Genomic DNA, 27,995 nt, shown 5'->3' with positions numbered 1-27,995 from the left:
TGAAGAAGAACCTAAGCAATGTCAATATTAACCTTCCTCGCAGAACTCAGGAGAATGATAAATTATTTAGCACTGCCTCAGCCACAGTTTTGATAGATCCTCCATACCTTTAAGTAAACGAGCATCTTAGCAAAAAATTCCAACAACACTTCAAACAAAATACATTTTTATTAGTTCTTCACTCCTGCCAATGCCTTAAATAGTCCAAATCTCAACAACCTCATTAGATTATCCATGAATGAAATGGCTGGAAAAGGAAAGCAGCAAATTCTACCAAATTTTAATTGACAACAAGGAGGCAGTTGCACAGCTGATCTGCAGCACACTGGATGTGGGTTGAAGGCTGAGTTATTCTTACTGAGGGAAATCTTGGCACATTCCAACTGACTCTGGAAATGCCTGTAGAAAATTCAAGGTAAGTGGGGAGCCCTGTGTCAATTCCATCTCCCCTCCTTTCTAAGAAGAAGAGATTTATAACAAGGTCAAAGCTATCACTTCCCTTGGGTCCTCAATCCCCTGCCTCAGGGCCAGTTCAGCCTAGCTCAGACTGATAAAGGAAAACTAAGAGGAGGCAAATGGAGCTGGAATCTCACCGATGTTAACTGTCTCTTTGGGTCACTTAGTATCTGTACCCATAAATCCCTATCAACTGCCCTCCTCAGAGATCCCCTGACAGAGTCCAGGAAGTCTATCCCTAGAAAGTTCTATCTCTCCAGGTCATCCAGATCCTCCATCTCTTTGCACACTCTCAACAGGTAATCACACCCATGACTTCAATTATTTATGAATATATCACATTGGAAGCATTCAGAAATGAACTCATTCTCTCCTCCCCTCCCTCACCCACCCCATCCTTGGAAAACAGTTAAATGACTTTGTTCCCTATGGCATGTTAGTTTACGGACCACCGTTGATCTACCTACCCAACAGTCTAAACAAGTAGTTTTCCAAGTCCAATACCTCTGGAGCTCTCGAGAACATTTTAACTATTTGTCTGTGAAAGGCCAGATTTTCTGCATGCTCTTCAACCCAAACAATGTCTCAAAACAGATTGAATGCAGAACTAAACACAAAAGTCTAGACATTAAAGAGATATGCAAAAATGTAAAATAATACCACTCTTTTTTCACTATTTTTTGTTTGGGGAAAAAGTTATTTTCCATTAAAAAAACACAGTTTAACATGAAATTGGTTGACTATGATTTTTTAATGAGTATGTATTCAAATTTCTCAGTTTTAATTTCTAACACACTAATTATTGAGAGATGTAACCTACATAAATAAAAGCTTAATAGATCCTCAATCTTTAAGACTCTCAAGAGCAGGAAGTTTGGAAACCACTGGCTTAAGCTAAAAGTGTTGGTAAATTCTCATGCTCCTTCCTCTTACTTCACATATCCACCTTATTGATTCTGCCATCCAAATAACGTTTCTCATAAATTCACCCCTTGATATGGTTTGGCTGTTTCCCCACCCAAATCTCATCTTGAATTGTAGTTCCCATAATCCCCACCTGTTATGGGAGGGACCTGGTGGGAGATAAATGAATCACGGATGCAGTTTCCCCCATATCTTTCTCTTGGTAGTAATCTCATGAGAGCTGATGGTTTTATAAGGGGTTTTCCCTTTCACTTGGCTCTCATTCTCTCTTGCCTGCCACCATGTAAGACATGTCTTTCACCTTCCACCATGATTGTGAGGCGTCCCCAGCCACATGGAACTGCGAGTCCATTAAACCTCTTTTTCTTTATAAATTACCCAGTCTCAGGTGTGTCTTTTTATCAGCAGTGTGAAAACGGGCTAATACACCCCTCCTTTCTTCCTGAGCTTCCCAATCCCACAGACCAAAAAACACTCCCCTAAAAGATATTCACATCAAATCCCACAACCTGTTAATGTGACCTCATTTGGAAAAAGGGTCTTTGCAGATGTAATTAAGGATGAGATCATCATAGATTATCTGGGTGGGCCCTAAATCCAATGACAAGTGTCCTTATAAGAGACACCCAGAGGAAGACCATGTAAAGTGGAGAAGACCTTGTAAAGATGGAGGCAAAAATTAGTGATGTGTGGACACAAGTCAAAGAAGCCCACAAACACCTGGAGCCACCGCAGGCTGAAGGAGGCAAGGAAGGAGTCTCCTCCTAGAGCCTTCAGAGGGAATGTGGCCCTACCAACACCCAGATTTCAGATTTCTGGCCTCTAGAACTGTGAGGGAATGAGTGAATGTTGGTTTAAGCCACCCAGTTTGTAGTCATTTGTTATGGCAGCCCCAGGAAACCAATCACCCACTTCCAGTTCTGAATGTCAGGGACCACCTAGCTAGGCAATCCTTCTGCCTCAATATGACCCTCAGAGGCACTGTCCCTTGAAACTGCAACCCTCAATCATCTTAAATCTCATTTCCTTATCACCCTTGAATGGTGGCTGGCTTCCTCCACCATAATACCCAAAAGCCTCCACAAAGTAAAGATCCCCATGACTGTGTCCCATCTTTCTTTCCCACACCAACCCAGCTCTCCCCTGGATGCCCCGCATCATGCGGCAGGCCCACAGCCCAAGGCACACCCACATCATTTTGTCCTGTGACCCTTTGCATGTGCTGCTCCTTCGTCTTGGAATTAATCTTCTTCCCTATCCTCAACCCCATCCACTCCTACACACCCTCCAAGTTCCAGATTCAAAAATCTCTTTCTCTATCCACAGCACTTTGTACCTTCCTCTTAAAGAATATCTGAAACATTGTGCTCCTCATTTACAAGTCCATCACTCCCTCTAGACGACAGTTTCTCAACCCTGGAACTACTGATAGCACGGGCCAGTTAAGTCTTTGGTGTAGGGGGTTGTTTGGTGCATTGGTGAACATTAGCAGCATCCCTGGCTTCTACTCACTATATGCAAGTACCAAGACACGCACCCAGTTGTGGAAACCCAAAATGTCTCCAGACACTGCCAACATCCTGAGGAGAGAGAAAGAAAATGCACTCTCGCCCCTCGCCAGTTGAAATCCACTGCTCTAGACTGAAGGCCTGGGGCACCGGGACTATATCTAATGCTCTTAGCATTTGTGGATTCTCATATGCATTCATAAAAGAAAGTTTTGAGTCCTAGGTGTAGGCCAGGCACTGTGTTGGAAGTCAGTGACACAGTAGGAAATACAAGTCTGTGGTCCTGTCCTCATAGTGCCATAGCTGGCAAAGAGACTACAAGGTGCTCAGTCATTTGCTGAATGACTGAATTTGTTTGGCATGCATATGTTATAGTAAGATTTTGTGCAAAACATGGAAAATAAAATCCAATGGCTAATATTTTTCTCCTCTTCTCAGGGTCACAGCATTGTACAACTAAGAAAGATCCATTTATATAGAATGTCATGTACATATCGCTTCCGGGAACTGGGCAACTGGTACTGCTTGTGTGAGTCTCTCTCAAGAGAGCTGCCCATAAATAAGGGGGTATCTCAACCAAGGAAGTGAAACTAGATAGAAATGACCTCCAGCACACACACAGTCCACAAATGCCAATGCCAGAGCTATCCCTAGAGGCTGCAGACAGGTCTGGGAACCTTCCATCAAAAAACACAATGACAAAAATGCATGAGCTTCTGAAGCATTCTTCCCCCTGCCCAGGAAACACCACACAAGATCTGGCAAGCTCTGAGAGGATCAAGTGGTGAGCTGAAGAGTTACCAGCTCTCAAAGAGGCACCGGGTGCCCTAAATTGCAGAGTGATTCTCATTTCCAGGGCAACGTGAGGGTGTTTACCAGAAGGGGAGGCTGTTTACAGACATGCCAAGTAAAGTTGCAAGAACAAATCAGGGCACACAAGTGCTTGGCCCAGATCTGCTTTGACAAGCCACTTTAACCTGCCTGGGACTCAATTTCCTTTTGTATTGAATGAGATGGTTAGAACAATCCACCTCAAAGTTCCCTTCTAGCTATAAACATGCATGGCTTCCCCCTCCCCCCCGCCAAGATAGCAGACCTACAGAATCTCCCTCTAAGCAAAACAGAACAGGGTTCTTCCTCCCTTCCCACCAAAATGCTTTCTGCCAGAAACAGATATAAATAAAGGAGGCCGCTGTTCAGCTCCCCCTCCATTTCTGATAGGACCAGGTCAGAATGCACTGCGTAATGGACAAGATGCCCCTGCTCTTTGTCTCTTGCCATATATTCCTCATGAAGCCAAAGAGCAGAAGAGTTCCTGGAATGTGTAATCCCTGAGGAAAAAAAAGGGGGTGGGTGTGGGGCGGGGGGAGTGGCCCTCATGATTATTCAAGAATACCAAAATATAAACAGAAAGTACCTTGACAACATTATAGGGCTATAAGAAATTGACATATGGTCCAACTGTGTCTTAAACTATGAGGATAGCTATGCATTGTTTACTTAACAAGAAGTCCAAGGAGAAGTGGTCCCAAGGTCAGTTTAGCAGCCTAGCGATTTCATAAAGCCACTCAACTGACTCCTCATGTTGTCTTTTCTCCATAGGCTTGTTGCCACAAGGCCATAAGATGGTTGCCCCAGATCCAGCTATCATGTTCTTTTATTACCTTTCCAAAGATAGAAAACTAAGGAGACTTCAGGTCATCAGGAGATGCCATTCTCCTTCTGTGCCTGTACTTTTATCAGACAGGAAACAAATATTTTCCAGGAGTCCAGATTTTCATTAAATTTCTTGGGCCAGAGTTAAGTTATATGCTTATCTCAACATGCAAGGGAAACTAGGAAAGTGATAATCTGGCTTTCTTTTGAGATCGGCTCTCACTATGTTGCCCAGGCTACTATTGAACTCCTAGGCTCAAGTGATTCTCCCACCTCAGTCCCCAGAGTAGCTGGGATTACAGGCATGCACCACTGAGCCTTGCTAGGATCTGGCTTTAAAAAAAAAGAAAAAAAAGTTTTTAGTGAGAAGCAGGCAAGGGAAAAGCAGGATAATAATCATGGTGAAGTAGCCAACAAAGTGTCTGCCATCTATAACTACACCCGGTGGTATGCAGGTAAATGTTAACCAGCTTAGACTGAAAGAAAGTCAGCCAGGCACAGTGGCTCACCTGAGGTCAGGAGTTCAAGACCAACTTGGCCAACATGGCGAAAGTCCGTCTCGACTAAAAATACAAAAATCAGCTGGGCATGGTGGCATGCGCTTGTAATCCCAGTTACTTGGGAGGCTGAGGCAGGAGAATAGCTTGAAACTGGGAGGCAGAGGTTGCAGTGAGCCGAGATGGTGCCACTGCACTGCAGCCTGGGTGACAGAGCAAGACTACATCTCTTATTTAAAAGAAAAAAAATGAAATTAAGTTCTCATTTGTAGCATTTGCCAATTTCCTTGGTGTAAATACTACTACTATTGAATTGATGGCCAATTTCAAGCTACCAACATGGTATCAACCATTTCATGAAATTCCTGAAATTTTAACAATCAGCTGGTATAAACCTGCTCCTGCAGGTCACTGAATTTATACCTTACATTTGATTAAAAAGTTAAGTTTACAATGCTGCTTCACATTTAAAATGCTCTATATATCAGATATTATTCTCTGCAGCTTATAGGTGAGGAAAATGGCCAAATTGCCCGATATCGCACCGTTCAAGTCGTGGAGCTGGAATGATCACCTAACAGTCCTAACTCCAGCCCTATCCAGCTTTTGGCAGATCGCAGGTACATAAATGCCTCTATCTATACCCTATGAGATCCCTCTGCCTAGGCACCACCTAAAGGGGCTCTAGGTTGGCTTGGAACTAACAGAAACCCATTTCTCTAAATCAGTCAAAGTTACTTAATAATTATTCTTTAATGTACTTCCTCCAATGACAAAAGTAGTACATATCTATTGTTACAGCTTAGAATACAAATTAGTACAAAGAAGAAAATAAAAATCATCCTTAATCCTATCCCCCAGAGATAACTGGTTGCATGTGAGTGGTAATCCTTCCAGATTGTATATATATATTTTTAAGTCAAAATTAAGCTACTGTATAACTTAATGACATTGTTCTTTACATATACATACACATTTTCTAAGAGAAAGAGAACAGTATCATGAACTCCCTTGTCACCATCACCCAGCTTTAGAAATTATCTAAAGGTAATTAAAAGTCCAAGTGTTTCCATGCTCCCTTTTTGGGGAGGAATACGTAGGAGGTAAGAGCGTCCCCTCTACATTTCAATTGGATTTCTTCCCTCCACCTGGTTTTTCTCAGATTCTGAAGTCAGCTTTTCTCCAAGCTAAGTCAATCACCCCTTCCTTTACTGCTCAAGAGACTTGACATTTTAACATCTTTCATCATGTTCATTCTTGTGGATCCTTCCAACTTCTCAAATTCCTGCCTAGTCTAGAAGCCCTGAGAATGGTGTTCCCAGAACCTCACCGGAAGAGAGCTTCAGAAGAAATACATCACAATTCTTGTAGTTTGCAAGTTTCACTTACTCTATGCTTCTACTTCTGCTTTTCTTTTTTCTTTAACTCTCTACTACACTAACGATGAGCTCTGTCTTCACACACTGGTGCATATATGCATGTGCAGACACACACGTGCACACACCTGCGGGTGGCACTATTACCTGGTTCAACGAGAATCTTTCAACTCTGTGCATCCTCATCCTCTCCTACCTCGTGCTCACCCAGTGCAGTTTACTCTCCAGATCTCATTGTGTGGTCCTCCAACCTCCTAAAGGATCACATTTCATCTCCTCAGGTACTAGTCCAAGGGAAATATCTGACAGGCTAAAGGACAGTAGTTGTACCCCTAACTGACAGCCTTACAGGGTCCCCGAAGAGCAAAACTGAGAACCCAGGGACACAGTCAATGAAAATCCCTCAACCCTGACAAGTTCAAAGAATGGCTTCATGGAACAAAGCAAGACCTGCTCGCTTATACCCCAGTTTAGCCAAGTGCATGCAGAAGGGAGATATAGCTATTTCAAAACCAAGGCATAAAACTCTCCTCTGCTATAAACTGTGTACAGCAACAGAAAACAAGCGTATGCTGGGAACCATGGTTATTAGAACTTCAAGGAGGAAAGCAACTAAACTCATCTGCACTGTTTAGTACCAAAAGGTACTATACTTCGAGTAGTATTTATTATCCAAAAGATTCTAATACATCAAATCAAGGGCAGCAGGTAGGAATAAGGGGGAGCCCAGTTCACAATGCTCTCTACAGATAAGGATAGCAAACTAAAGCAAAGGTTTTCAAGCTTGACATGTTTCGGAATCACCTAGAAAGCTTGTTTTTAAAATGCAAATTTCTGAGCTTCCTTCCCAGAATTCTGACTCAGCATTTCTGGGGCAGAGGTGGGCCACTTTATCTGCATTTTTTAAGAGACAGGGTACCACTCTATAGCCCAAGCTGGAGTGCAATGGCAAGATCACAGCTCACTGCAGCCTTGACCTCCTGGGCTCAAGTGATCCTCCTACCTTGACCTCCCTAGTAGCTGGGACCGCAGGTGTGCACCACCAAACTTGGCTTTCTGAATTTTTTGTAGAGATGGGTGTCTCACTATGTTGCCCAGGCTGGCCTCAAATTTCTAGTTTCAAGCAATCCTCCAGCCTTGGTCTCCCAAAGTATATATGTCCATTTTTAACAAGCATCTTTCACATTCGGCTGCAGAGGCTGGCAGACCCTGAAAAATGACAACCATCTGAGTTCCTCCTCCCTGGCCATAGAGTTTGGGTAGCAAACTGTGAGAAGCTGAAAACAGCAGGACCTCCCAACCAGTGCTTCCTATACTGCTCCTCTCCTAAGAGTCACCTGAGGCCTGAGTTAAGCACAAACATCAGTTCCTCCCTGAACACTGGGATTCTGGGAGGTCTGCAGCAGCGCCTGGGGCCAGCCAATTAGTCTCAGGTGAGGAGCTTTCTGAAATCAAGTATCTCCCTTGCCTCCTCTTTTGGTCCCCCAAGTCAACTGGTCAACCTGTCCTTTCTTCCCAGAAAACTTTATCAACATCCTCCCCGTTTGAAGAAACAAACTTTCCACCTCCCTCACTCCACTTCCCCAGCTGCCTCTAAAACAGGCATTTATGTGTTTAAGAGTTTTCGATGCTAACAAGAAAACTAACAGGAGTTACCAAAATAAACCAAGCACTGAGACAGTGAAATGTTATAAATACTCACAATTGCTCATTAATAGTTCTTTCTGCATTTATTAATTTCTTCATGAAGTATTTACTGAGCACCTAGTCTACTCCCAGGCACTAGGCCGTTCACAGATGTGAACACCACAGACAAGCCTCTGCTCTCATGCAGCTTACATTCCAGCTGGAAGGCAGGCCACGGAGAGAATAGCATCCTAATAATTGCATTTCAGTGACAAGCGCTACAAAACATATTAACTCAGGGAAATGAACTGGCAAGGATGAGGGAAGACAGGCTGCAAGGAAGGCCTCCCTGTGGGGGAGTTTCTGAGCTAAGAACCAAATGACAGGAAACAAAACTGCTGCAGGGAGCAAGGGACAGGAACCTATACACAAAGAAGCTAGGCCTGTTGGAAGAAGAGAGAGGCAGCCTGTGGTCCCACCACACAGCAAGTTGGAAGGGGTGACTCAAAGCCCAGATCTTGAAAGGCAGGATCTTGTGGCTGTTACGGTTAAGTACAACAGGAGACCCCCAGCATCCTTTAATAAGGGATCAGCTAATAGTGGCTGACCTGTGTTGAGTGCTGCCTGTGTGACAGGCACAATTCTACACACTTTGCATACATTAGCTCATTTTCTCTTCCCAGCAACTCTATGAAGTTGGAAGAAATACAAACCTCATTCCATGGTTGAGGAAGCTGAGTCAAACAGGCAGTAAACAGGGTAGCCAGAACTCAAAGCCAGGCTGTTTGGCTGCAGGCAATGACTGTAGAGGTGAACAAGGGCCAGACTGGTAGGGCCTTGAAGGCCAAGGTAAAGGGTTTGCATTTTATTTCAAGTGTAATGGAAAAAGCCACTGGAGGGGGACTGAGACTTCCTGGTCCATTCCCTTAGATCTGAACTAAAAGAGGGCACAAATTCTGGGACAAGAACACCAAATCTTGGCTGGGTTGGCTGTTAAACCAAACTACTGCAACTTCAGCCATACATAGAAGTCTAATCCAGCCCTGCTTGTATCAAGCAGAATGCTCTGGCCCCTGGAGAACTGGTGTCTTCCCTTTAGGTGAGGGTTCTCGAAGTGGGGCCCTAGACCAGCACCATCAGATCACCTGGGATCTTGTCACCAGTGCAATTTCTGAGGCCTGACCTCAGACCTACTGAATCTTAGAGACCCAGCAATCTGTTTTAACCAGCCTTCAGGGTAATCTGAATGTCCTCTGAAGTTGAAGAACCACCACTCTGGGATATCCGCATGCAGACACCACCATCACCACCAGCTCTCCTAAGTCACGCTGTGTATATCTTCGGGCAGCCCCTGCACTGCACACCAGGCCATTATTCCCGTAGGTCCCTGCTGGTGGGGCTCTACCGCTCCTGATTCCTGGAAATCTCATTACTGCCCCAACCCATTTTTCTAACAAATTTGATTTTCTGCACATATTTACTCTTCAAATGTTTCGGCCTCTTTTTATGTTGTTTTTTGTTGTTGTTGTTTTGTTTTGTTTTTGAGACGCAGTCTTGCTCTGTCCCCCAGGCTGGAGTGCAATGGCACAATCTCGGCTCACTGCAACCTCCGCCTCCCGGGTTCAAGCGATTCTCCTGCCTCAGCCTCCCAAATAGCTGGGATTACAGACACCTACCACCATGCCCAGCTAATTTTTGTATTTTTTTTAGTAGAGATGGGGTTTCACCATGTTGTTAAGGCTGGTCTCGAACCCCTGACCTCAGGTGATCCACCCGCCTCGGCCTCCCAAAGTGCTGGGATTACAGGCATGAGCCACCACGCCTGGCCCTGTTTCAGTCTCTTTTGTGCCAAAGTAAACCTCCTCTTCCTTCCTACTTCTGGAGCTTAATTTTACTTTCAGGCTTAACCTAGGCTCCAAAGCAGATAGATGCAAAGGATACTTTCAGCTTTAACCTTGACTTTCCCCAACAGCTCTCAGTCACCGGATTTCCCTTTTTAATTTATTCATCCCAAGTTTATTCATGTTCCAATAAATATTTGTGCCCTCAGCCTTCTAGGAACTAACTGTGCAGGTGCCAGGTACTTCTGCCGTACCAAAACAGACCTCATCCATGCCCTCATGAAACTGACCTATTAGGGGGAGATGGCAAGATGCAAATAAGTATATAATTGTAAATGATACATCAGAAAAGCCTGAGACTTGAATGATGAAGTGGCAGGCATGACAGTAGTTCACGACAGCAAACATATAGGGGCTGAATCTATGACAGATTCTGTTCTAAGTGCTTTTTACATATATTATCTAGGTAATCTTCCAACAGCCCTATGGGTTAAGTAGTATTATCACTCTCACTCTATATGGAAGGAAAATGAAGTATAGGGAGAATAAGGGGCACATAAACAGGACAGCCAGGGTCCCAACCCAAGCAGACTGGCTCCAGAGCCTACCTTTCTAACCACAGGCTAAGGTGAGAAGAGCTGAGTGGAATGCTAAGTGTGAGGGGGTGGCTAGACAGGTGTCCAGGCAGAAAGACCAGAACAGAATATGCAGGAGCCCTGGGGCAGAGAAGTCACCCTGAAGCCAGAAGGGAGACCAAGCATACTGGTGAAACTGGAGAGCATCTGGTGGATTGGAAATATATTTTGGAACTGAACAGGATGTGCGCATGGATGTAGAGACGCTGATGGATGAATGGGGTATAAGCAAGGAGGAGGTCTCAAGGATGACTGCCAGTTTTCTGATTCCCTGCTTTAAAGGCTTGAGCACAGTCTGTTTGTAGGAAGCAAAGTATTATAACACAATATATAATGAAGCCCTACAGGATGCTGATGCACAGCAAGCTCTCAAAAAAATATAACCAATCCATCAGGCAGGTTAAAGCTTCCATATTCTCCCCCCTGCCCCACCCCCATACTTCTCCACATGGGTCTTCGTTCACGGGTTCCACCCTATCTTCTGGGAGCCCTTTTCTGAAATATATTACCACTGGTTAACAACAACAATAAAAATTACATTTATGGTGACAAGAATAACTTCTACCAGGAGGAGGGCTTTTCTCACACAAATGTTGGTTTGAAATTTTTTCTGAAGTGCACAATCAAACTGATTTACAAATGAGAGGCTATGCAACTTGCCCAAGGCCAAACAATTGCAAAAAAAAAAAAAAAAAAAAAAAAAAAAAGCTAAATCCAGGTTGGCCCAACTTGGAAGCCCACACTTCCTCCATTAAATCAGCATTTTCCACCACACGTATCTCTAATGGAACACAACCGTTGTTTTCGATACACAGATGAACTTTTAAAGTGTTAATAGTAATGGTCTCATTTTATTACGTATAATCATATACTTGTGTGCATGTAATATCAAATAGATTAAAAATAGTATGTAAACATGATTTGATATAAATTTTATATATACATATATTTCAATAAATCCATGACTCCACGTGTAGTACTGCCCAGGAAACACAAAGTTTCTTAAAAAATTAGTTTAAAGAAAACTTCAGAATAAAAGTACAGGTGGTACAGGGGTAGGGTAGAAATCTTGAGGGAGGTAGGACATAAATAACTAAAGCTTAGGAAACTCTACTCACCAACCACCCAAGAACAGCCAAGCACCTGTTCCATATTGTACCCAAATTTGGCTACAGCCACACGTAACTCTGTCTGCTTGGGAGAGTTAAAACATTGGCTGCCTTGGGGGAAAGGGGATAACATCAGAAGATAATTTAGCATAAATCATCCTCAAAGCAGTATTAGTTTTGACATAAATACTGGTTTGGTGGTACAACTCCTCTGCTTATTCACCTATACACCTTGGTTAAACGAGTCAAGCTTTCCCAGGCCTGTTTCACTTAGTCAAAAGGAAGTTATAGAAAGTAGTCCCTAAGGTCGCTTCCAGTTTTAGAACTCCATAAAATGTTGTGAGACCCTGAAATCCAAAATTACTCTTTCCAGAATCAGAGGCCCCAATCGTGAAATGAACATTGGCCTGAAGAACAAATGCTAAATAAGCCCACACAGCACCCCAAGCCATCATGCCATCAATTATGCTGCCCTCTGGAAAGGCAGAGTAAGACATTAATTACAAGATGATAAAGTTCAACCAACAAAATATCCCCGTCCCTATCAAAACTTTAAGAATTTCCTCCCAATAATTTTTAAGCTATTAACTGTACACTTGATCCTCAGCTTCTCTATTATCTCCAGTCCTTAACCATTAACTTCATTCTAAGTTAGGGTAGCACGGTGGGGTAACGGGTAGGAAAAAAATCTGGGAAATCTTCTCAAACCTCTACCATCCTGTAAAGCTGGTGCTGGAAACCACCTGTAAAACCTTCCCAGCTTTCATCTGCGTGACTCCACTGATGCTAGAGCATATTTAGTGTGCTGAACCTCTAAAAGGAGTTGCTGTTCCTTACTTCTCAGAAACTTTATAAGCAAGACAGTTTAGCCAGAACAAGCACTTACTCTCCTAATGAAAGATACATTTATCAAAAGGAAAGTCTTAAGGACCCCTCCTTGCCTGGTTTACAAGGCCCTTTCTGTGCTATCAGTGGGCTCACAAACTTTTAATGGAGGGTTTTTAGATTCTCAGAAAGGTAAGTTTTGAAATGTAGTCAGTTCGTGTTCAGCTGAACAGAAGATGGGTGGACTGCAGCTGGCAAACTCAGAAAGCACTGCTGGGTAGCAGGTGATCAAAAAAAAAAAAAAAAAAGGCAAGTCCCTGGGCAAATGGTGTAGCCAAAGGTGATCATTATAACTAGAGACTTGTTACATAATTACTCGTTAACTCCTGACAAACAGATACACAGCTACAAAATGCCATGGTTACCCTAGCCATTGAAGCTAGTGTAGCTGGTGCAAGAGTCAAGGTGTCTCCAATTAATCTCATTCAAAGAAATAAGCAATCCTGGGAACTATTCCCTCCCAAGGTAACTCGCCTGCTTTTACGTATACAAAACAGCCTTTAGCAATTAAGCCCATTGCCTCTAGAGACGAAAATCAGTGTTTCTCCTTAATTTTAATTTTTAAAGGGCAGAAGGGTTACAGAGGTATATTCAGAGAGCTAAATATTTATCACTTCGATAAAAACGACTTCCATTCCAAACTGGAAAATTTGAAAAGCTTCCCCCCCACCTTCGTCCCTGCAGCAAACGCAAAACGCAAGACCTCAGTGTAGGATGCACTGCATTCCAACATTTTTCAAAAAGTTTACGACGATTTACCGAAGCGGCAAGAAGAAAAATAAAGCAGGCAGAAACGGGTGAGAGCGAGCAAGGTTTCGGCAGGGAAGAAGCCCGAGAAGCGCCCGGCTGCGCCGTGCAAGGCCCGGCAACGGGAAAGCGACCGGCACATGGAAAGCGAGCGCCCCAGTGGAGCGCGGGGACTGACAGCCGCTCGGTCTCCGCCGCCGGGGGGTCGCCCAGCACCCCCAGCCTGGCCCCCGCCTCTAATCCCCCTCCCCGACCTCTTCTCCCGCAGCGCCGGCGATGCCCGCTGGGCCAACTTGGCCCCGGGTCAGTGCTGCAGAGCGCGGCCCCGGTTGCCGGGGAGGCCGCCGGCGCCCTTACCTCCTTCTGCTTGGGGTCCTGTGGGTAGACGTCGGGCGGCCCGAGCCGGGGGCGCTTCAGCGGTCTCTGCTCATAGCTGAGAAGCCCGAAGGCGGCCATGATCTCTCATGTTAACCGGCGAAATGAATGAGAGTTGGAGCTGGAGCAGCCGCCTCTGAGCACCAGGGAGCAGCACTTTGCAGACAGACTCCCTCTCTCCCCCTCCTCGCTCGCTCGCTCGCTGTGGCGCTGCAGGCAGGAGGAATAAAGCAGGTTGGATGCTGCCGCTGCCCGGCAGCAGACACGCACTGATGGGGACAGCCTTCGGCGGGTACTCGGCTGCGCTCGAGCCCCGGGACGCACCGCTCCGATGGCGGCGGCGGAGGGGCTAGAGGTCGGCCAGGGTCCTCCGCGTCGCCTGCCTCCTCTGCTCCCCCCTACCTTGTCTCCAGGGGGAGGAGCAGCTGATGGGAACGTGTGACTTTTTTCACCAATGGACCCAAACCCACCCCAGCTGGGCGCAGGATGGGGGTGGGGGTGGAGCACTGGAAAAAAAAAAAAAACTTTTCTTGGCGCCTAGGCTGGTGGCTCAAGTGCTCGCCCAAGGCGAGGGTGGCCCTCCCCTCCCAGGAAGAAGCTGTGGAGCGGACCGCCCCCGCCTCTCTTCCCCGGCAGGGACCCTTCCCCCGCCGCCACGCGCCCCGCAGACCCCGCCACCTGGACGGGGACCGGGCCAGTGCAGGCAGAGGCAGGTCTGGAGGGGGCGCGAGACGCAGGGATGCGGCCGGTGGGAAGCGGCCGGTGCCTACTAGACGCCCGCCAGGTTCCAGTGGCGCATCCGCAGCTACGGTCCCCTCGGCGGCTCCGGGCAGGCGCCGAGGCGCGCTGCTGGCGGTCGCGGCGGCTGGAGGGGGCCGTGCTCACGGTGGCGTGGGGCCGACTTAACCCTTTACAGTCCCTCCAGGGGCTGGGGAAGGGGGTGAGGAGCGATGGCTGTGAGCGCCGACGGGGGCAGCCAGCCCGCAGGCGTCTCGGGCTCCTCCAGCCCGCCGCCTCCCCCCAGCCCCAGCTCCTCCTCCCTTCAGCCCCCAACCCCCAACACTTTACCTGTTGGTCCGCGGCTAGCGGGCTGGGGCTGGCGGCGGCGGGGTCACTCCGGCCGCTGCAGCCTCCATCATTCGGGTTGGGATGGGGGAATTGGATTTGATTTTATTTGTGCGGTATCTGCCTCGCCCGGACGAGCTCCGGGAACGCCGCGAAGTTTGCCACTGTCTGGGGGCGGCGAGCGACGCCGGCTCGCCGCCGGCGTTCTCGCCCCCACGGCCCGGGAGCGCGAGCTTCCGAGTTGGCGGACGGCGGCGCGGCGTCCGCACTGAGCATGCCCAGCTCGGCGGCCGGACCGCGGAGGAGTTGGCTGAGAGCGCGGTGAGCGCGCTCCAATCCGCCTCTCCGGGTTTTCGCAGCCGCAGAGCGCGCAGCCCGCGGGCCCCGGCGCCGAGGCTGGCCCTGGGGTGAACCTGGGCGAGGGAGGGAGCGCCCTCTGGAGCCCTGCTCCAAGCCCCCCGCTGCACCCTCCGCCTCGACCTCCCCAGAGGTCGCGGTCCCCGTGGCCTGGGCCGAAAACCTCACCTGCGCCGGGAGCGTGGAAGGGGCGGGGGGGTGATCCTCCAGGGCAGACCTTGGTCATCCAACCCGCCCTCGCTCCTCGCTTCGGGGCGCGGGCACCAAGATGCTGGGCCACCTGGCGCGAGCTCTGCGAGACCGGAGCCGCGGAGGCGGGCTCGGCCTGTCCTGAGGGACCCCGCGGGAGGCGTGCCCGGGAGAATGCGCCTGCACTTGGGCAAGAATGATGGCTGCCATTTATGGAGCCTTCGCTACGTGCCAGGATCTTGATAGTCAGAATCTCTGGTCCTTACAACCTTCCACGGTCTTACTGTACCCTTTTTATGGATGGAGAAATTGAGCCAGCTCAGAGAGGACCACTGACTTGCCGAAAGCCACGAAACTAGTCGGAATTTGAACCCACGACTGATTCTAAGTTTCTGACCTGTTTTCCCTGACTTGGACTTGGAGGGACTGGGTTCCTAACCTGCCCTTGCCTAATGGACTCACGTTCTCCACGGCTTGAGGCATTCTCGGCCTTCCCTCTCTGTAAGGTGGTAAAGGCAGATTCTAACCGGTAGCCTTTGATACATAGTAGGCGCTCTGGAAATGTTGGTTGAATCTGAACATCAACTTTGATGTTCGTTGACATTTAAGCAAAGGGGGAAGAAGGAGATACATAAAGTGAAGGTAATGTGGTAGAGGCTAGTTCCTCACTCCTGATCCTGACCTGTGAGCACCTCCAAACCCAGTTTGAGGCTGAGTCAGGTGTTTAGCTTTTGGCTTCCTTAATCTGAACAATTACTTCTAGAGAACATTTACCTAACTTCACTGGAGGGCATTTCCTGACCACCTTCCCCATCTTGCCCCAGGGTCTTCTCTTCCACTAATATCCTGGGATTAATTTCATGGCTGGACTTGCCCTTGTGATATAGGCATCTATCAAATCTAGCTCCCTTGTTTGAAAGAAAGGACAGTTTTTTTTTGTTTGTTTTGTTTGGTTGGTTGGTTGTTTTTTGAGACAGAGCCTCGCTCTGTCGCCCTGGCTGGAGTGCAGTGGCGAGATCTCGGCTCACTGCAAGCTCCGCCTCCTGGGTTCACGCCATTCTCCTGCCTCAGCCTCCCGAGTAGCTGGGACTACAGGCGCCCGCCACCACGCCCGGCTAATTTTTTGTATTTCTTTTTTTTTAGTAGAGACGGGGTTTCACAGTGTTAGCTAGGATGGTCTCGATCTCCTGACCTCGTGATCCGCCCACCTCGGCCTCCCACAGTGCTGGGATTACAGGCGTGAGCCACCGCGCCCGGCCGAAAGGGTTTTTTTTATTATCTAACTTTATTAGGGAAATTATTAAACATACAAAAAGCTGAAGAAATCATATAAGGAGCCCTCAAATATTCATCTCTCAGCTATAAAAATTAAAGTTACTATTTTTGTTTCATCTTTCTCCCCCATTCCCAACTCACTGACATACACTAGTAAGGACAGTTTTACTCATTGTTGCAACTCAGAAACACTGTATGGGACCTGACACATGGTGAGCATTCAAAAATGTTGGCTTATGGAATGGATGATAGGTAGGCGATGTGTGGATGGACTGATGATTGCATCATTAGTGGTACTTTGGGAATAACACCCTGCGCTGCTACTGAATCAAACACCCTTAGTTTGGGGGAGAAATGTAATCTCAGTTCTTCCCTTGGGATGCCTAAGCAAGCGCCTCCAACTGAAACACTTTGAAGCACTTAAAGTCTTATCTGCCCATAAGAATTTTATCTTAAAATCAAAATGTGTCAGTAGTGTGCCCCTGGTGTTTGGGAAGAAGGGAAAATAATAGCCCTCTCCCTGTTGTTGTCCCTTCTTAACTCCCTCTCCTGAAACAGTCTGGCATGAATTCCTTGACCCTCTCAACACAAAATAAATAAAGAATGAAAACTTTAATATGCTTAGAAGCTTCCCCTAGGAATCATTATTTTACTGCATGGATTTCCCATGGGCATTTGGCTCCTTACCCTGGGAAATCTTTGTAATCTACCCCCTACCTAGCAATCCAGCTTTTTCTCCTTAACCTCTTGCCCCAGTTAGCTTCCTTTCCTAATATGGAATTCCCAGGCTCTTCATCTTCAAATACTCACCTCTACAGTCCTTAGAGTATGGGCTCCTATACAAAGCCCCTTCAAATTCCCCTGGCAAAAGGTGATCTTTTGGCTTTTTAGTGCCCTTAGCACTTAATTTTTATTATCTTAACACTTATTTATTGGCATGCATTTGAATGTGTCACACAGAATAGTCTTGTTGCCTCATTCTCACCTTTTCCTCCTGGTCCCCTTCTTCCATTCCAGAATTAATTAGTCTTTAAGCAGACTAAGATCAGCTCATCATGATGGGCTTAACCTGTAACCCACTGTGTTCTATACCGTGCTTGAATTTCCCAAGTGGTGCTGGTTAATATAGCAGGCAAACATTCTCGTTGAATAATGTGGGTTCTAGTTGATACTGTTCCTAAGGGGTATTTTATCTTTACCTAGCTAATGATTCCCTGGGACCAGGAACAATTTGCATGGAACAGAAATTAGAGAAGACCAGAGGCTCCCCAAATAGGTCCCAGCCTTGAACCTCAGCCTAGCAAGAAGGGATGAGTTCAGGTTCCTAAGGAAGTTTTGTATAGCTATCCAGGGAAATGGGGTTGAAATGTGGCTGGAGAAAGGTGAATGAATTACAAACCAATTTAAGCATATGGTGCTATATCCTCCAAGTATAAAGCTAAGTCTTCACTGCTGCTTTTGAGGGTTACCAGGTATTTAAAAGTTGACCCTTTTTCTTGGGTCACATTCAAGGGTTTCTCAAAGATTCCCTAACTGCTTATGTTCCCTCTGAAAGCCCTGATTTTCAGCACTCTGCAAGGAGTCCCTCACAGTTGGTATCCATTTGTGCTTTTGGGCAAATCCCTTCAATATAGCTCATGGCTGGCTTTCTCTCCCTACATTTGGTCTGCCAGAAATACACAAATGTCCTTTGCCTGTACATACGCTAGTGCAGGCATTTTCTAACCAGCCTTCTGTCCTTGCCCACCATGAACACACTCTGCAAGCCACAATTCTCCACCTTGAAAGTTCAATAGTCTAAATCGGAGACCAGTTCCTCAGGTTCATCCAAACTGCAGAGGATGAATGTCAAATGCTCAGGTCAGTGACCCTCTGAAAAAGTTTGAAGTGAGGAATAAAATTTCTTTGGTGAAAGGCAGAGACACAATCATTTGCAGAGAAGTTGTTTTTTGTTTTGTTTTGTTTTGTTTGAGACAGAGTTTTGCTCTGTCACCCAGGCTGGAGTGCAGTGGCGCCATCTCTGCTCACTGCAATCTCCACCTCCCGGATTCAGGTGATTCTCCTGCCTCAGCCTCCTGAGTAGCTGGCATCACAGGTGCATGCCCCCACACCTGGCTAATTTTTGTGTTTTTAGTAGAGATGGAGTTTTGCCATGTTGGCCAGGCTAGTCTCAAACTCCTGGCCTCAAGCAATCCACCCACCTTGGCCTCCCAAAGTGCTGGGATTACAGGCATGAGCCACTGCACCTGGCAGCAGAGCAGATTTTTTAAATGAGAGTGAAGAATGGCTAGGAGCAGAGGCAGGATGTTTACCCATCAGAAACTGTGGTCCTGGCTGGGCATGGTGGCTCACACATGTAATCCCAGCACTTTGGGAGGGCCCAGGTGGGTGGATCACTTGAGGCCAGGAGTTCAAGACCAGCCTGGCCAACATAGCAAACAAAAAATTAGCTGGGCATGGTGGTGCATGCCTGTAGTCCCAGCTGCTTGGGAGGCTGAGGCAGGAGAATCGCTTGAATCTGGGAGGTGGAGGTTGCAGTGAGTGGCGGTCACCCCACTGCACTCCAGCCTGCGTAACACAGACTCTGTCTCAAAAAAAGAAAAAAGGAAAGAAAAGAGAAGGGAAGGGAAGGGCAGGGCAGGGAAGGGAAGGGAAGGGAAGGGAAAGGCAGGGGAAGTGGGAGGGGGAGGGGGAGGGGGAGGGGAGGGAAGGGGAGACGGGAAGGGAAGGGAAGGGAAGGGAGTGGTCCTACTATTCCTATTCCTATTTTACAGATTAGTAGGTAGGGCTCCAGAGGTGAAGTTGCTGTTCCCAGGCCATTGAGTTAGCGACTAGCAAAGCCAGAATCAAACCTAGAATCTCTCTGACTCCCAAACTTATGCTTATTATTCTTGTCAATGTGTTACATGTATTAATTATCATTTACATAACACATAAAGGTTAGCCTTTGAAGACAGTTCTGGTATAAGAGAAGCAAAACTCCTGACAGCTCACTCTGGCATAGCAGCACAATTCCACTCAAGTGGAAAGAAACAATTCTCAGTGTAGTGCCTGTAGGTAAAGTAATTAAAGTTGCTAGCTTTCCTCATGGGATTCTTGTGTGTCCAGGTGTATATACTGTGTTTTGTTAACAGATTGTCTATAGGCAGTTTGCTTACTTTCCATTTTTCTTACATCCCCATTATATTTCAATGTATTTGTCTCATGCCTACTTCTAAATCAAAACAGAAAAATTTCCCCTTTATTTTAAACTCCCCAAAAAAGGAAAGATGATAATGACTTGGGAAGGTGGGTCAGAAGAGAGAAAAGAGAAATGGAAGAGTAATTTGGGGGTGTTTATTCAAATTGGGTTTTTAATACAGCATTTATGCTTACAGAGATATAAAAAATACAGACATTAAGACTCTCAAGCAGCACTGACCAATAGTTTTATATTGCTTGCCAGATAGGTACTTTTACATTTTCTGGTATTAAAGAAGTAAAAAGAAATAGATGAAATTAATTTTAATGTACATTTGCTTAAGCCAGTATAACCAAATATTACCATTTCAATAGGTGATCAATACCAAAAAAAGTATTAATGAGATACTTTACATTCTTTTTTATCTTCAGTATTCTAAATCTTGTGTGAATTTCATACCTATACCATCATTTCAGACCAGCCACATTTTACATTTCATGTCTGCAATAGTCACATGTGGCTAGTGGCTAACATGTTGGTCAGCTCAGCTCTGAAGGAATGTTTCAGTCCTAATGAACCTGTAACATGTGGGTTTTTAATAATGACACTGAGGAAGCAGGTGGGTTTCCAAATTAAAAGAACAAAAAGTAATGACAGAAGTAAAACAAGAGAGGCTGTGTGTGGTGGCTCATGCCTGTAATCCCAGCACTTTGGGAGGCCAAGGAGGGCAGATCACCTGAGGTTAGGAGTTCAAGTCCAGCCTGGCCAACATGGTGAAACCCCGTCTCTACTAAAAATACAAAACTTAGTCAGGTATGGTGGTGCACACCTGTAATTCCAGCTACTCATTAGGCTGAGGCAGGAGAACTGCTTGAACCCGGGAGGTGGAGGTTGCAATGAGCCGAGATTGCGCCACTGCATTCCCGCCTGGGTGACAGAGCAAGACTCCATTTCAAAAAAAGAAAGAAATCAATAAAACAAGAGAAAGGTAAAGAAGAAAAGTAAAGGCAACTTGGGGAAGACAGTAGATACCCAAACAGTGCTTAGTTGCTAGACAGATGGAAACTTCAGGGGGCAAAGGACCCAGAAAGGAAAATTTGGGGATTTAAAATCAGAGGGTAAAATAAGAGAGTTTTAAATTACAAAGCTGAAACAATGACAAGGCTAAACATTTAACCTCATTCACTAGCAAAATGGTGTCTGCTACATTTACAAAAAGAAGGCTGACTGGTTGGTTTCTGGTGAACGAAGGGGGCCACACAAACTTAGGTCACTGTTAATATCATGGTCACATACTCAGCTTTTCAGCACCAGAATCTTATTTTGTCAGCTGACCCAGAGTGGTTCAATCTCTACAAGGCTCAACACACTCAAGAGTTCTGGCTTCTCAATACAAAGAAATACCCCTTTCCAGAGACTGAAAAACATATATCCTCTTATTCAGATCACCTCCTTTCTACAGTTTGTTGTAAAACAAAGTTAGCAAGCAGAAATTTGGTGACCATGAAATTAGAGCAAAGGGAATTGGATAATCTCCTACGAGCAGTCACACAGACTGTCCCACAGTAGAATTCATCTCCCTTATGACATGAATAGGATAGATGTCACACTGTGGCCCATCGGTCCCATTGGTGGATATACAGACAGGTTATTATTGTTCAACGCCTTTATTATTTACTTCATACCAGAGGTTCTTGGTGGTCACAAATATTTGTTTGGATTGCTTTGGGCTTGCACAGTCACTTCTGGACTCTCTAGGAAAGTCTGCCTACACTGGGTCCACCTTTTCCAATGACACCAATCTGTTGGAGCTGAGAAGGGTCTGCCCCTTTGAGTGTGCTATGTTGTCACAGCCCCAACTGACCAGCTTCACTCAGAGGGCTGGCTAACCAGTTGAGATCCTACATCCTGAAAGAGTGAGATCCCCACTACATGCAGACCTCTGCTAAGCAGGCCTGGCTTCAGACTTTCCTGTTGGGAAAGGAGAGAGAGAGAGATTACTTTTCAGTTATACAATAATTGATTATGTTACTACTTTTTTATTGTTAACCAGTTAAGGATCCAGTCTTTATCATCAATTAGTTTCAGATTGTAACTAACCTGTTAGGATGGGTTACATCTGATGAAAATTATAATCTGATAACTATTCATTATGAGATATTTCAGTTCTCAGAGAAATATTTTTCTCCAAGTTCTAGGGACATCCTCTTACACTTTCTTATCTATCTGCTGCAGTCACACAGAGCAAGAAAGCATGGAAAATATATTAGATGGCAGAATCTGTATAGTAAACAAAATATCTTGATGGATTAAAATGATGAACTAAATGTAACAGGGTCAAATTTTATATAAGAATACATTCTTTTTTCCCCTCTCTACTGGATATATCTAAGACTGTTTGGTACCTACTGTTTGCTAAATCTAAAGTTTAAATTCTAAGCAATAAAAAATAAACACTGCCAACACTTTGCTCTCAGTAGCATTTGGGGAATAGTAGTGCACAAATCAATTACATGAATCCTTTATATAATAGTATTTTTTATTAGTATTGTTAAAACATTGCCCAACATTCTCACCACTATGCCTCTTCCCAGGGCTGTTAACAAATAGGAGAGAAAGGAAAACACCTCTTGGCTACAGTTGTGGTATGCGGAACTGCAGAGTGAATATAAAAATTGTCTCGGAGAGGATGTTGCAAACCAAGATGGAGAAATGTGTCAGATCAGCAAAGCAGCCTGGAGAAGTTAGGGTCTCCTGACCCCTGGAACCTCAGCCACCTGGTCCAGTTTTGCTAACAGGAAGCAGGGGCCAGCTGGGAGTGTGGTGATGAGCAAAATAGACATTAAGTTCAAGTTGGGGCATCTTGAGTATGAAGAGACAAAGGGAGCCTTTCTGAGCAGTAGTAAATGGAGGCTATAGAGGCTGTGACAGCTAGACTGAAACAGAAGATGAGAGTAGAGACTGGCTGAGTAAGGATGAGAGCAGAGAGGAAGAAGAGCTGAGAACCAAGTTGTCATCAAGACGGATCAAGGCTTGTGTGTAGGAGGCAGGCAATTGGCTTGCCCTGCAGAATGGTGGGCTTTTTGCCCATTGCCAAGGTACATAATGAACGCGAGGACCCCCCATTAGATGACAGCACCAACAGTGGATGGGGGGAGGTAGGGCAGAATAGCTGAATGGCATAAGATCAAAGGAGAATGGTTTTAACAAGACAGTGAAATATAATGTGGGGGAGTGAAGCAGACACTGTGGCAGACACTGCTTGTTCTCTGCCCGATATCTTTATCTTTATCCCTTTTCTTCCTTAGTAACGAAATCTTGAATTTGTTCTGGGGTACAATATGCCAGCTAAATATACCTACCTTCCTAGATTACCTTACATCTAGGGATGGCCATGTGGCACACTTCTAGCCAATGAGACATAAGCTTAACTTCTCTAGGGATTCTGAGAATGTTTTTCTTTCCTGATGCAGGCAACACCCTTTAGCTCCTTTTCTCTTCTCGCCTGGAATTTAGACATGAAGTCTAGACTACAATGGCCATATTGTGACCAAGAAGTTAGAAATATGGTACGAGGAAAAGGCAAGACAACCCCAGAGATGAGCCCTGATTTCAAGTGGCCACTGAACCAATACCAACAGCCATCTACAACCAGGTATCTGGTTGTGTGAAGAATGAGCCCTACTTAATGATACTAGTGTTAGTGACTTTTCTATTATTCATAATGTAATATATTCCCCATAGATATTAACCCACTTGGTTGAACTGAAATACAAAGGTAAGAGGGGTGCAGGTAAAGCAGTGCTCCAAGGGAAGAGGCCAGCTTTCCCAAGGTAGGAGGAAGGAGGTGAGAGTGTTAGAAAAGAAACTGTATAGGTATGGCAATTTGCTAGCTATGGGGAAAGGATTCAAGAGGCCAGAGTGGAAGAGAATGAAAAGGAGATAAGGGATGGAAGCCTGGGGCAGAAAGATGTGCAAAGCTTCATGAGGATGATAGCGTGGAAGTGGATCAGTTGACTATGTGGGCATAGGGGTAGAGGCTACACTTTGAACCTAGACCAGCATGAACAGAAGTGAGATCCATGGAAGATTTGGTCTCCAAGTCTCTTTGAGGTCAGAAACCTTGTTATCTTCCCAGAGGGATTACCAGGTTGCACCAGTGGAACCATCATCTTTCCACATCCTTGGTTAGGAAAAAAAGGAGAAATGTCATCCCTTTCAGCTCTCTAGAGAATCCATGTGCAGGTTTAAAGCTGAATAATGAAACCTGGCAATTTATCTGGATTCCCTTTAAATCTCTCTGGGGTCAGAAATAGAAGCAACCTGAAGGAGGCGGGGAGGAACTGAAGTCCACAGGGCCTGCTAGGGCAGGGTGAGGGAAGCATTTTGCTCTCTTTTCTGGTAATTGGCCCACAAGGGCTGTTGTCTCCCCAAGGAGGCTAGTGTTCCCCTCCCTAAGCCCTTAGTCCCAAAGCAGAGTGACAGCCGTGAGCCTGGTAGATCATCCATGTTGCCATAGCAACAGGCTTGCCCTTGGAGCAGTGGGTTCATGATAAAATGATCAGCCCTCTCTTAAAGGTTGTTGCTGTGTGTTGGACCAAGAATGCAGGCCAGGTGGGTGGGTATGAAGGCCTGGAGCCAAGAATATTCAGGGTAGGAATTTTATCCCAAGTGGTGAAAAGCCTGAAGAGTCTGAGTACAAGCTAAATCCAACCAGTCAGGGGCCAAAACAGAAGAAGCACTATTCAACCATCAAGCCTGAGGGACATCCCCATGATGAATTTGGTGGGGGAAAGTACGGAGTGGTAGTGAGAGTAAGAGAAGAAGCCAGAGCAAGAGGGGTTGGAGTGTCTGTGATTCTTTTCTTAGGCTGCTGGCTACATGTTGTGTTAGATGAGCTGCATTAATAGTATTCAGGGACTCTGGGTGGACACTGGCTGACCCCAACCCTGTTAAGCCATGGATAGCTTGCTTCCAACTCTCATTCTTGCTCTAAGTCAATGAAAACCAATTCTGTTGGTGTTCTAGGACTCCATCTTCACCTCTTCTTCAGTCCTTTCTCTTGGATGAAGTTCTCGGCATCTCTCTGCGGGCCCGTGAAACTGCGGATACCATCCAGGATACCTGACCAGTTTCTACAACCAGACATATTCCTAGATTCTCCTGTAGTTCTTAACTAGGATCAATCCACAGCTCTCTAGGCTGGGACCTGGTGGAATATAAGCTCCATCAGGGAAGGGTCTTTTACTGAGAGTTTATCACTGTATTCCTAACACATAGCACAAGCCTGTCACATAGCAGGAGTTTAATAAATATTTATTAAATGAATAATTGAACAAGAGTGCTTGACAACTTTTATAACCTTCGCCTACTCCAGGTTATTGAACTCTTCTGTGGGCACTTACCATAGTCATAGTCCTGCTTCTTCCAGGATGGACCCTCTTAGATCCAAGACCTTCTACCCACTTGTCACTGAAAGCTTCTATGACCAGAGATTCCTCATTATCCACCTGGGTGGGCCCATGGACACCAGTGCCAGCCTTGACTAGGACAAAGATTTCAAATGTCCCTTTAGGCACTGCAGTGATAGCTTTTTTATACCCTTCTTGGTGACAACAGCATTAGTCCCCTGACCCAGAACTTGGGTCTCAGCCTACTTCCTTCTTGTCGTCCTTCACAGGCAGCTCTACGAGAGTTGTGGTTATATTGTAGATGCCCTTGAGGGTCTCCCTGCTACAACAGCCTAGGAATAAAAAGTAGGATTATAATAATGTAATTTCACTCTGATTCACAATTGAAAAAGTGTAAATCTTCTCTCCTAATATGCTAAAATATATATATACATGTCTGTTTTTAATTTTCTTATAGCATTTACTGCTATTTGAAATTGCTATATATTTGTTATCTGGCTTTTTGTCAGTTTCTGTCATAGGAATATAAGCTTTTTGGTGTCAAGAATGTTGTCTGTTTCATTTACTACCTGTCCAGTAACTATTAAATGGATGAATTAATTACTCTGGATTAATCAGGGTCAGGGTAGGCCCTCTGTGTACCTAGGAACCCAGATCTCTGACTGCATTGTGAAATGCTTATTTTCCTCTTCACTTGTTCCATCTTTCCTTGGGCACAGGTCCAGTCATTGCCTCTAACGTCAACACACTGCCAAGACAGTTGGTGCTTCCTCTGCTATCAAAGCCTCCAGTGTCATCTTACATCTACCCATACCAGAGAACCCAGTTCTCTGACTGCATTGTGGAAGGCCCATTTTCCTCTTCACTTGCTCCATCTTTCCATAGGCACAGGTGCAGCCACTGCCTCAGGCATTCACCACACTGCCAAGGCCCTGGTGCTTCCTTTGCTATTAAAGCCCTCAATGTCATCTTCCACCCATATCTGCCCAAACCACACTGCACCAAGGAGCCTGCTGAGCTGGGCCCAAGCCTGCATTTCCAACCCTGATAACAAACCAGTGTGGAGATGTCCAGCTCCCCACTGAAGAGGAGGCAATCTCTTTCCCCTAACCTTTGTATTACCCACATCCCAAAACAAGGCTTCCTTGAACATCCAGATATTTTTTGTAAAAATAACCTTTTGATCTTTGCAGTAAACTCCTTTGCTTAGGAATCTGGCATTAGCCCATCTCAGTAACAAGCACAATGCTATACCCAGGCATCGGTATTAGATTAAGCTCGCATGCAGTGTTTTTCCCAATCTTTTATCCCCAAGGACCCTCAATTTCTCTTTAGAGTCCCTAGGAAAGCCTCTGCCACTGCCTGTACCCATAGCATGACTTGATGTGTCTAAATTCTCCTATGGGCACAGTTAGAGCAGCAGCCAGAATGGCCACAACACAAGGAGTTTGGATTTTACCCTGTAGTGACAAGGAACAAATGGAAGCCTTGGATAAGGAGATTTTCTTGGAGAACCAGTGCCTTAGAGATAGATATGTATTGTTGATATGTAGGATGAGACATGGGAGAAGACTCTAGGCTGCCTTTGGTCATTGTAATTCACCCTCCCAAAGATCCTGACTGAACAGAATTCCACTTCCTTCCCCTATTTCTGTGAGTCAATAGTTCTCTCTGAATATTGCTGGCTTTCTGCTTTCTGGGCACATGGTGGGTATGATTATTAATTTTTTTTTTTTTTGAGACAGAGTCTCACTCAGCCGCCCAGGCTTGAGTGCAGTGGCTCCATCTTGGCTCACTGCAACCACTGTCTCCCAGGTTCAAGCGATTCTCCCGCCTCAGTCTCCTGAATACCTGGGATTACAGGTGCCCGCCACCACGCCCGGCTAATTTTTGTACTTTTAGTAGAAATGGGGTTTCACCATGTTGGCCAGGCTGATCTCGAACTCCTGACCTCAAGTGATCCTCTGGACTCAGCCTCCCAATGTGCTGGGATTACAGGTGAGAGCCACCGCAGCTGGCCCATTATACTATTCTTTTAACTGTTCTGTAAGTTTAGAATTTTTTAACTTATAAGTTAGAAAAAGAAAGGGTTTCCTGTATATTAGATAGTTTTCTGTGGGCAAAGAACTTAGAACAATGCTTGGCTTAAGTATGCAAATAAATGTTACTTGTTCTGATTATTCTAAGTGCTTTACATGTAGTATCATGTTTAACCCTCACAATGGCCTTGTGAAGTTCTGATCGTAGGATGCGGATAGTCTCTCGCATCCCTTTTACCAGGCAAGTGCACACCTCTCCAAGTTACCATAAAGTATTGGTTGCTAAAGGTTTACAGCTCCCTTTTCTCTGGAGAATTGCCTTCAGTCTAACAGAAACCGCCCCGGAGATTATACCACACACCAACCCTGGGGGACAGTCAGCAACCAATGACTAAGGAACAAAGAGGCATAAAAAACTAGCCCTAGTGGTGGCCTGTAATCTCAGCACTTTGGAAGGCCGAGGTGGGTGGATCATCTGAGGTCAGGAGTTCAAGACCAGCCTGGCCAACATGGCAAAACCCTGTCTGTACTAAAAATACAAAAATTAGCTGGGCGTGGTGGCACATGCCTGTAATTCCAGCTCCTTGGGAGGCTGAGGCATGAGAAGCACTTGAACCTGGGAGGCGGAGGTTGTAGTGAGCTGAGATCGCACCACTGCACTCCAGCCTGGCAACAGAGTGAGACTCCTTCTCAAAAAAAAAAAAAAAAAAATTAGCCAGGCATCCAGGCATCTTGGTGGGTGTCTATAATCCCAGCTACCCAGGAGGCTGAGGCAGGAGAATCACTTGAGCCTGGGAGGCGGAGGTTGCAGTGAGCTGAGATCGCACCACTGCACTCCAGCCT

The 27,995-nt window shown here is 45.8% G+C and overlaps 1 protein-coding gene and 1 long non-coding RNA gene across 8 annotated transcripts in view; both read right to left on the bottom strand.

The window, feature by feature from the left end:
• The window catches only part of MED12L (mediator complex subunit 12L), a 348,784-nt gene extending 333,807 nt beyond the window's left edge, over nucleotides 1–14,977 (bottom strand). For 4 of the 7 annotated variants that reach the window (XM_055382977.2, XM_055382980.2, XM_055382983.2 and 1 more), the window contains exons 1-2: nucleotides 14,704–14,971; nucleotides 13,618–13,845 (exon numbers count right to left, since the gene is read on the bottom strand). In XM_055382977.2, coding sequence (XP_055238952.2) covers nucleotides 13,618–13,716 — 99 coding nt within the window. In that variant the 5' untranslated portion in view covers nucleotides 13,717–13,845; nucleotides 14,704–14,971. Of the gene's footprint in view, nucleotides 1–13,617; nucleotides 13,846–14,703 lie in introns of all 7 variants that reach the window. The other 3 variants (XM_055382979.2, XM_019023183.4, XM_055382982.2) reach the window with 2 other exon arrangements.
• Nucleotides 14,978–19,836: 4,859 nt separating this feature from the next.
• The window catches only part of LOC134758107 (uncharacterized), a 114,199-nt gene continuing 106,040 nt past the window's right edge, over nucleotides 19,837–27,995 (bottom strand). Inside the window, exons 5-6 of the long non-coding RNA XR_010132978.1 lie at nucleotides 25,304–25,445; nucleotides 19,837–21,673 (exon numbers count right to left, since the gene is read on the bottom strand). This is a non-coding gene — a long non-coding RNA (uncharacterized lncRNA). The remainder of the gene's footprint in view (nucleotides 21,674–25,303; nucleotides 25,446–27,995) is intronic.

Source organism: Gorilla gorilla, chromosome 2 (assembly GCF_029281585.2).
Source record: "Gorilla gorilla gorilla isolate KB3781 chromosome 2, NHGRI_mGorGor1-v2.1_pri, whole genome shotgun sequence".
NCBI lineage: Eukaryota > Metazoa > Chordata > Mammalia > Primates > Hominidae > Gorilla > Gorilla gorilla.
The sequence above is the reverse complement of the archived record's forward strand: the minus strand, read 5'-3'. Positions and strand labels throughout refer to the sequence as shown.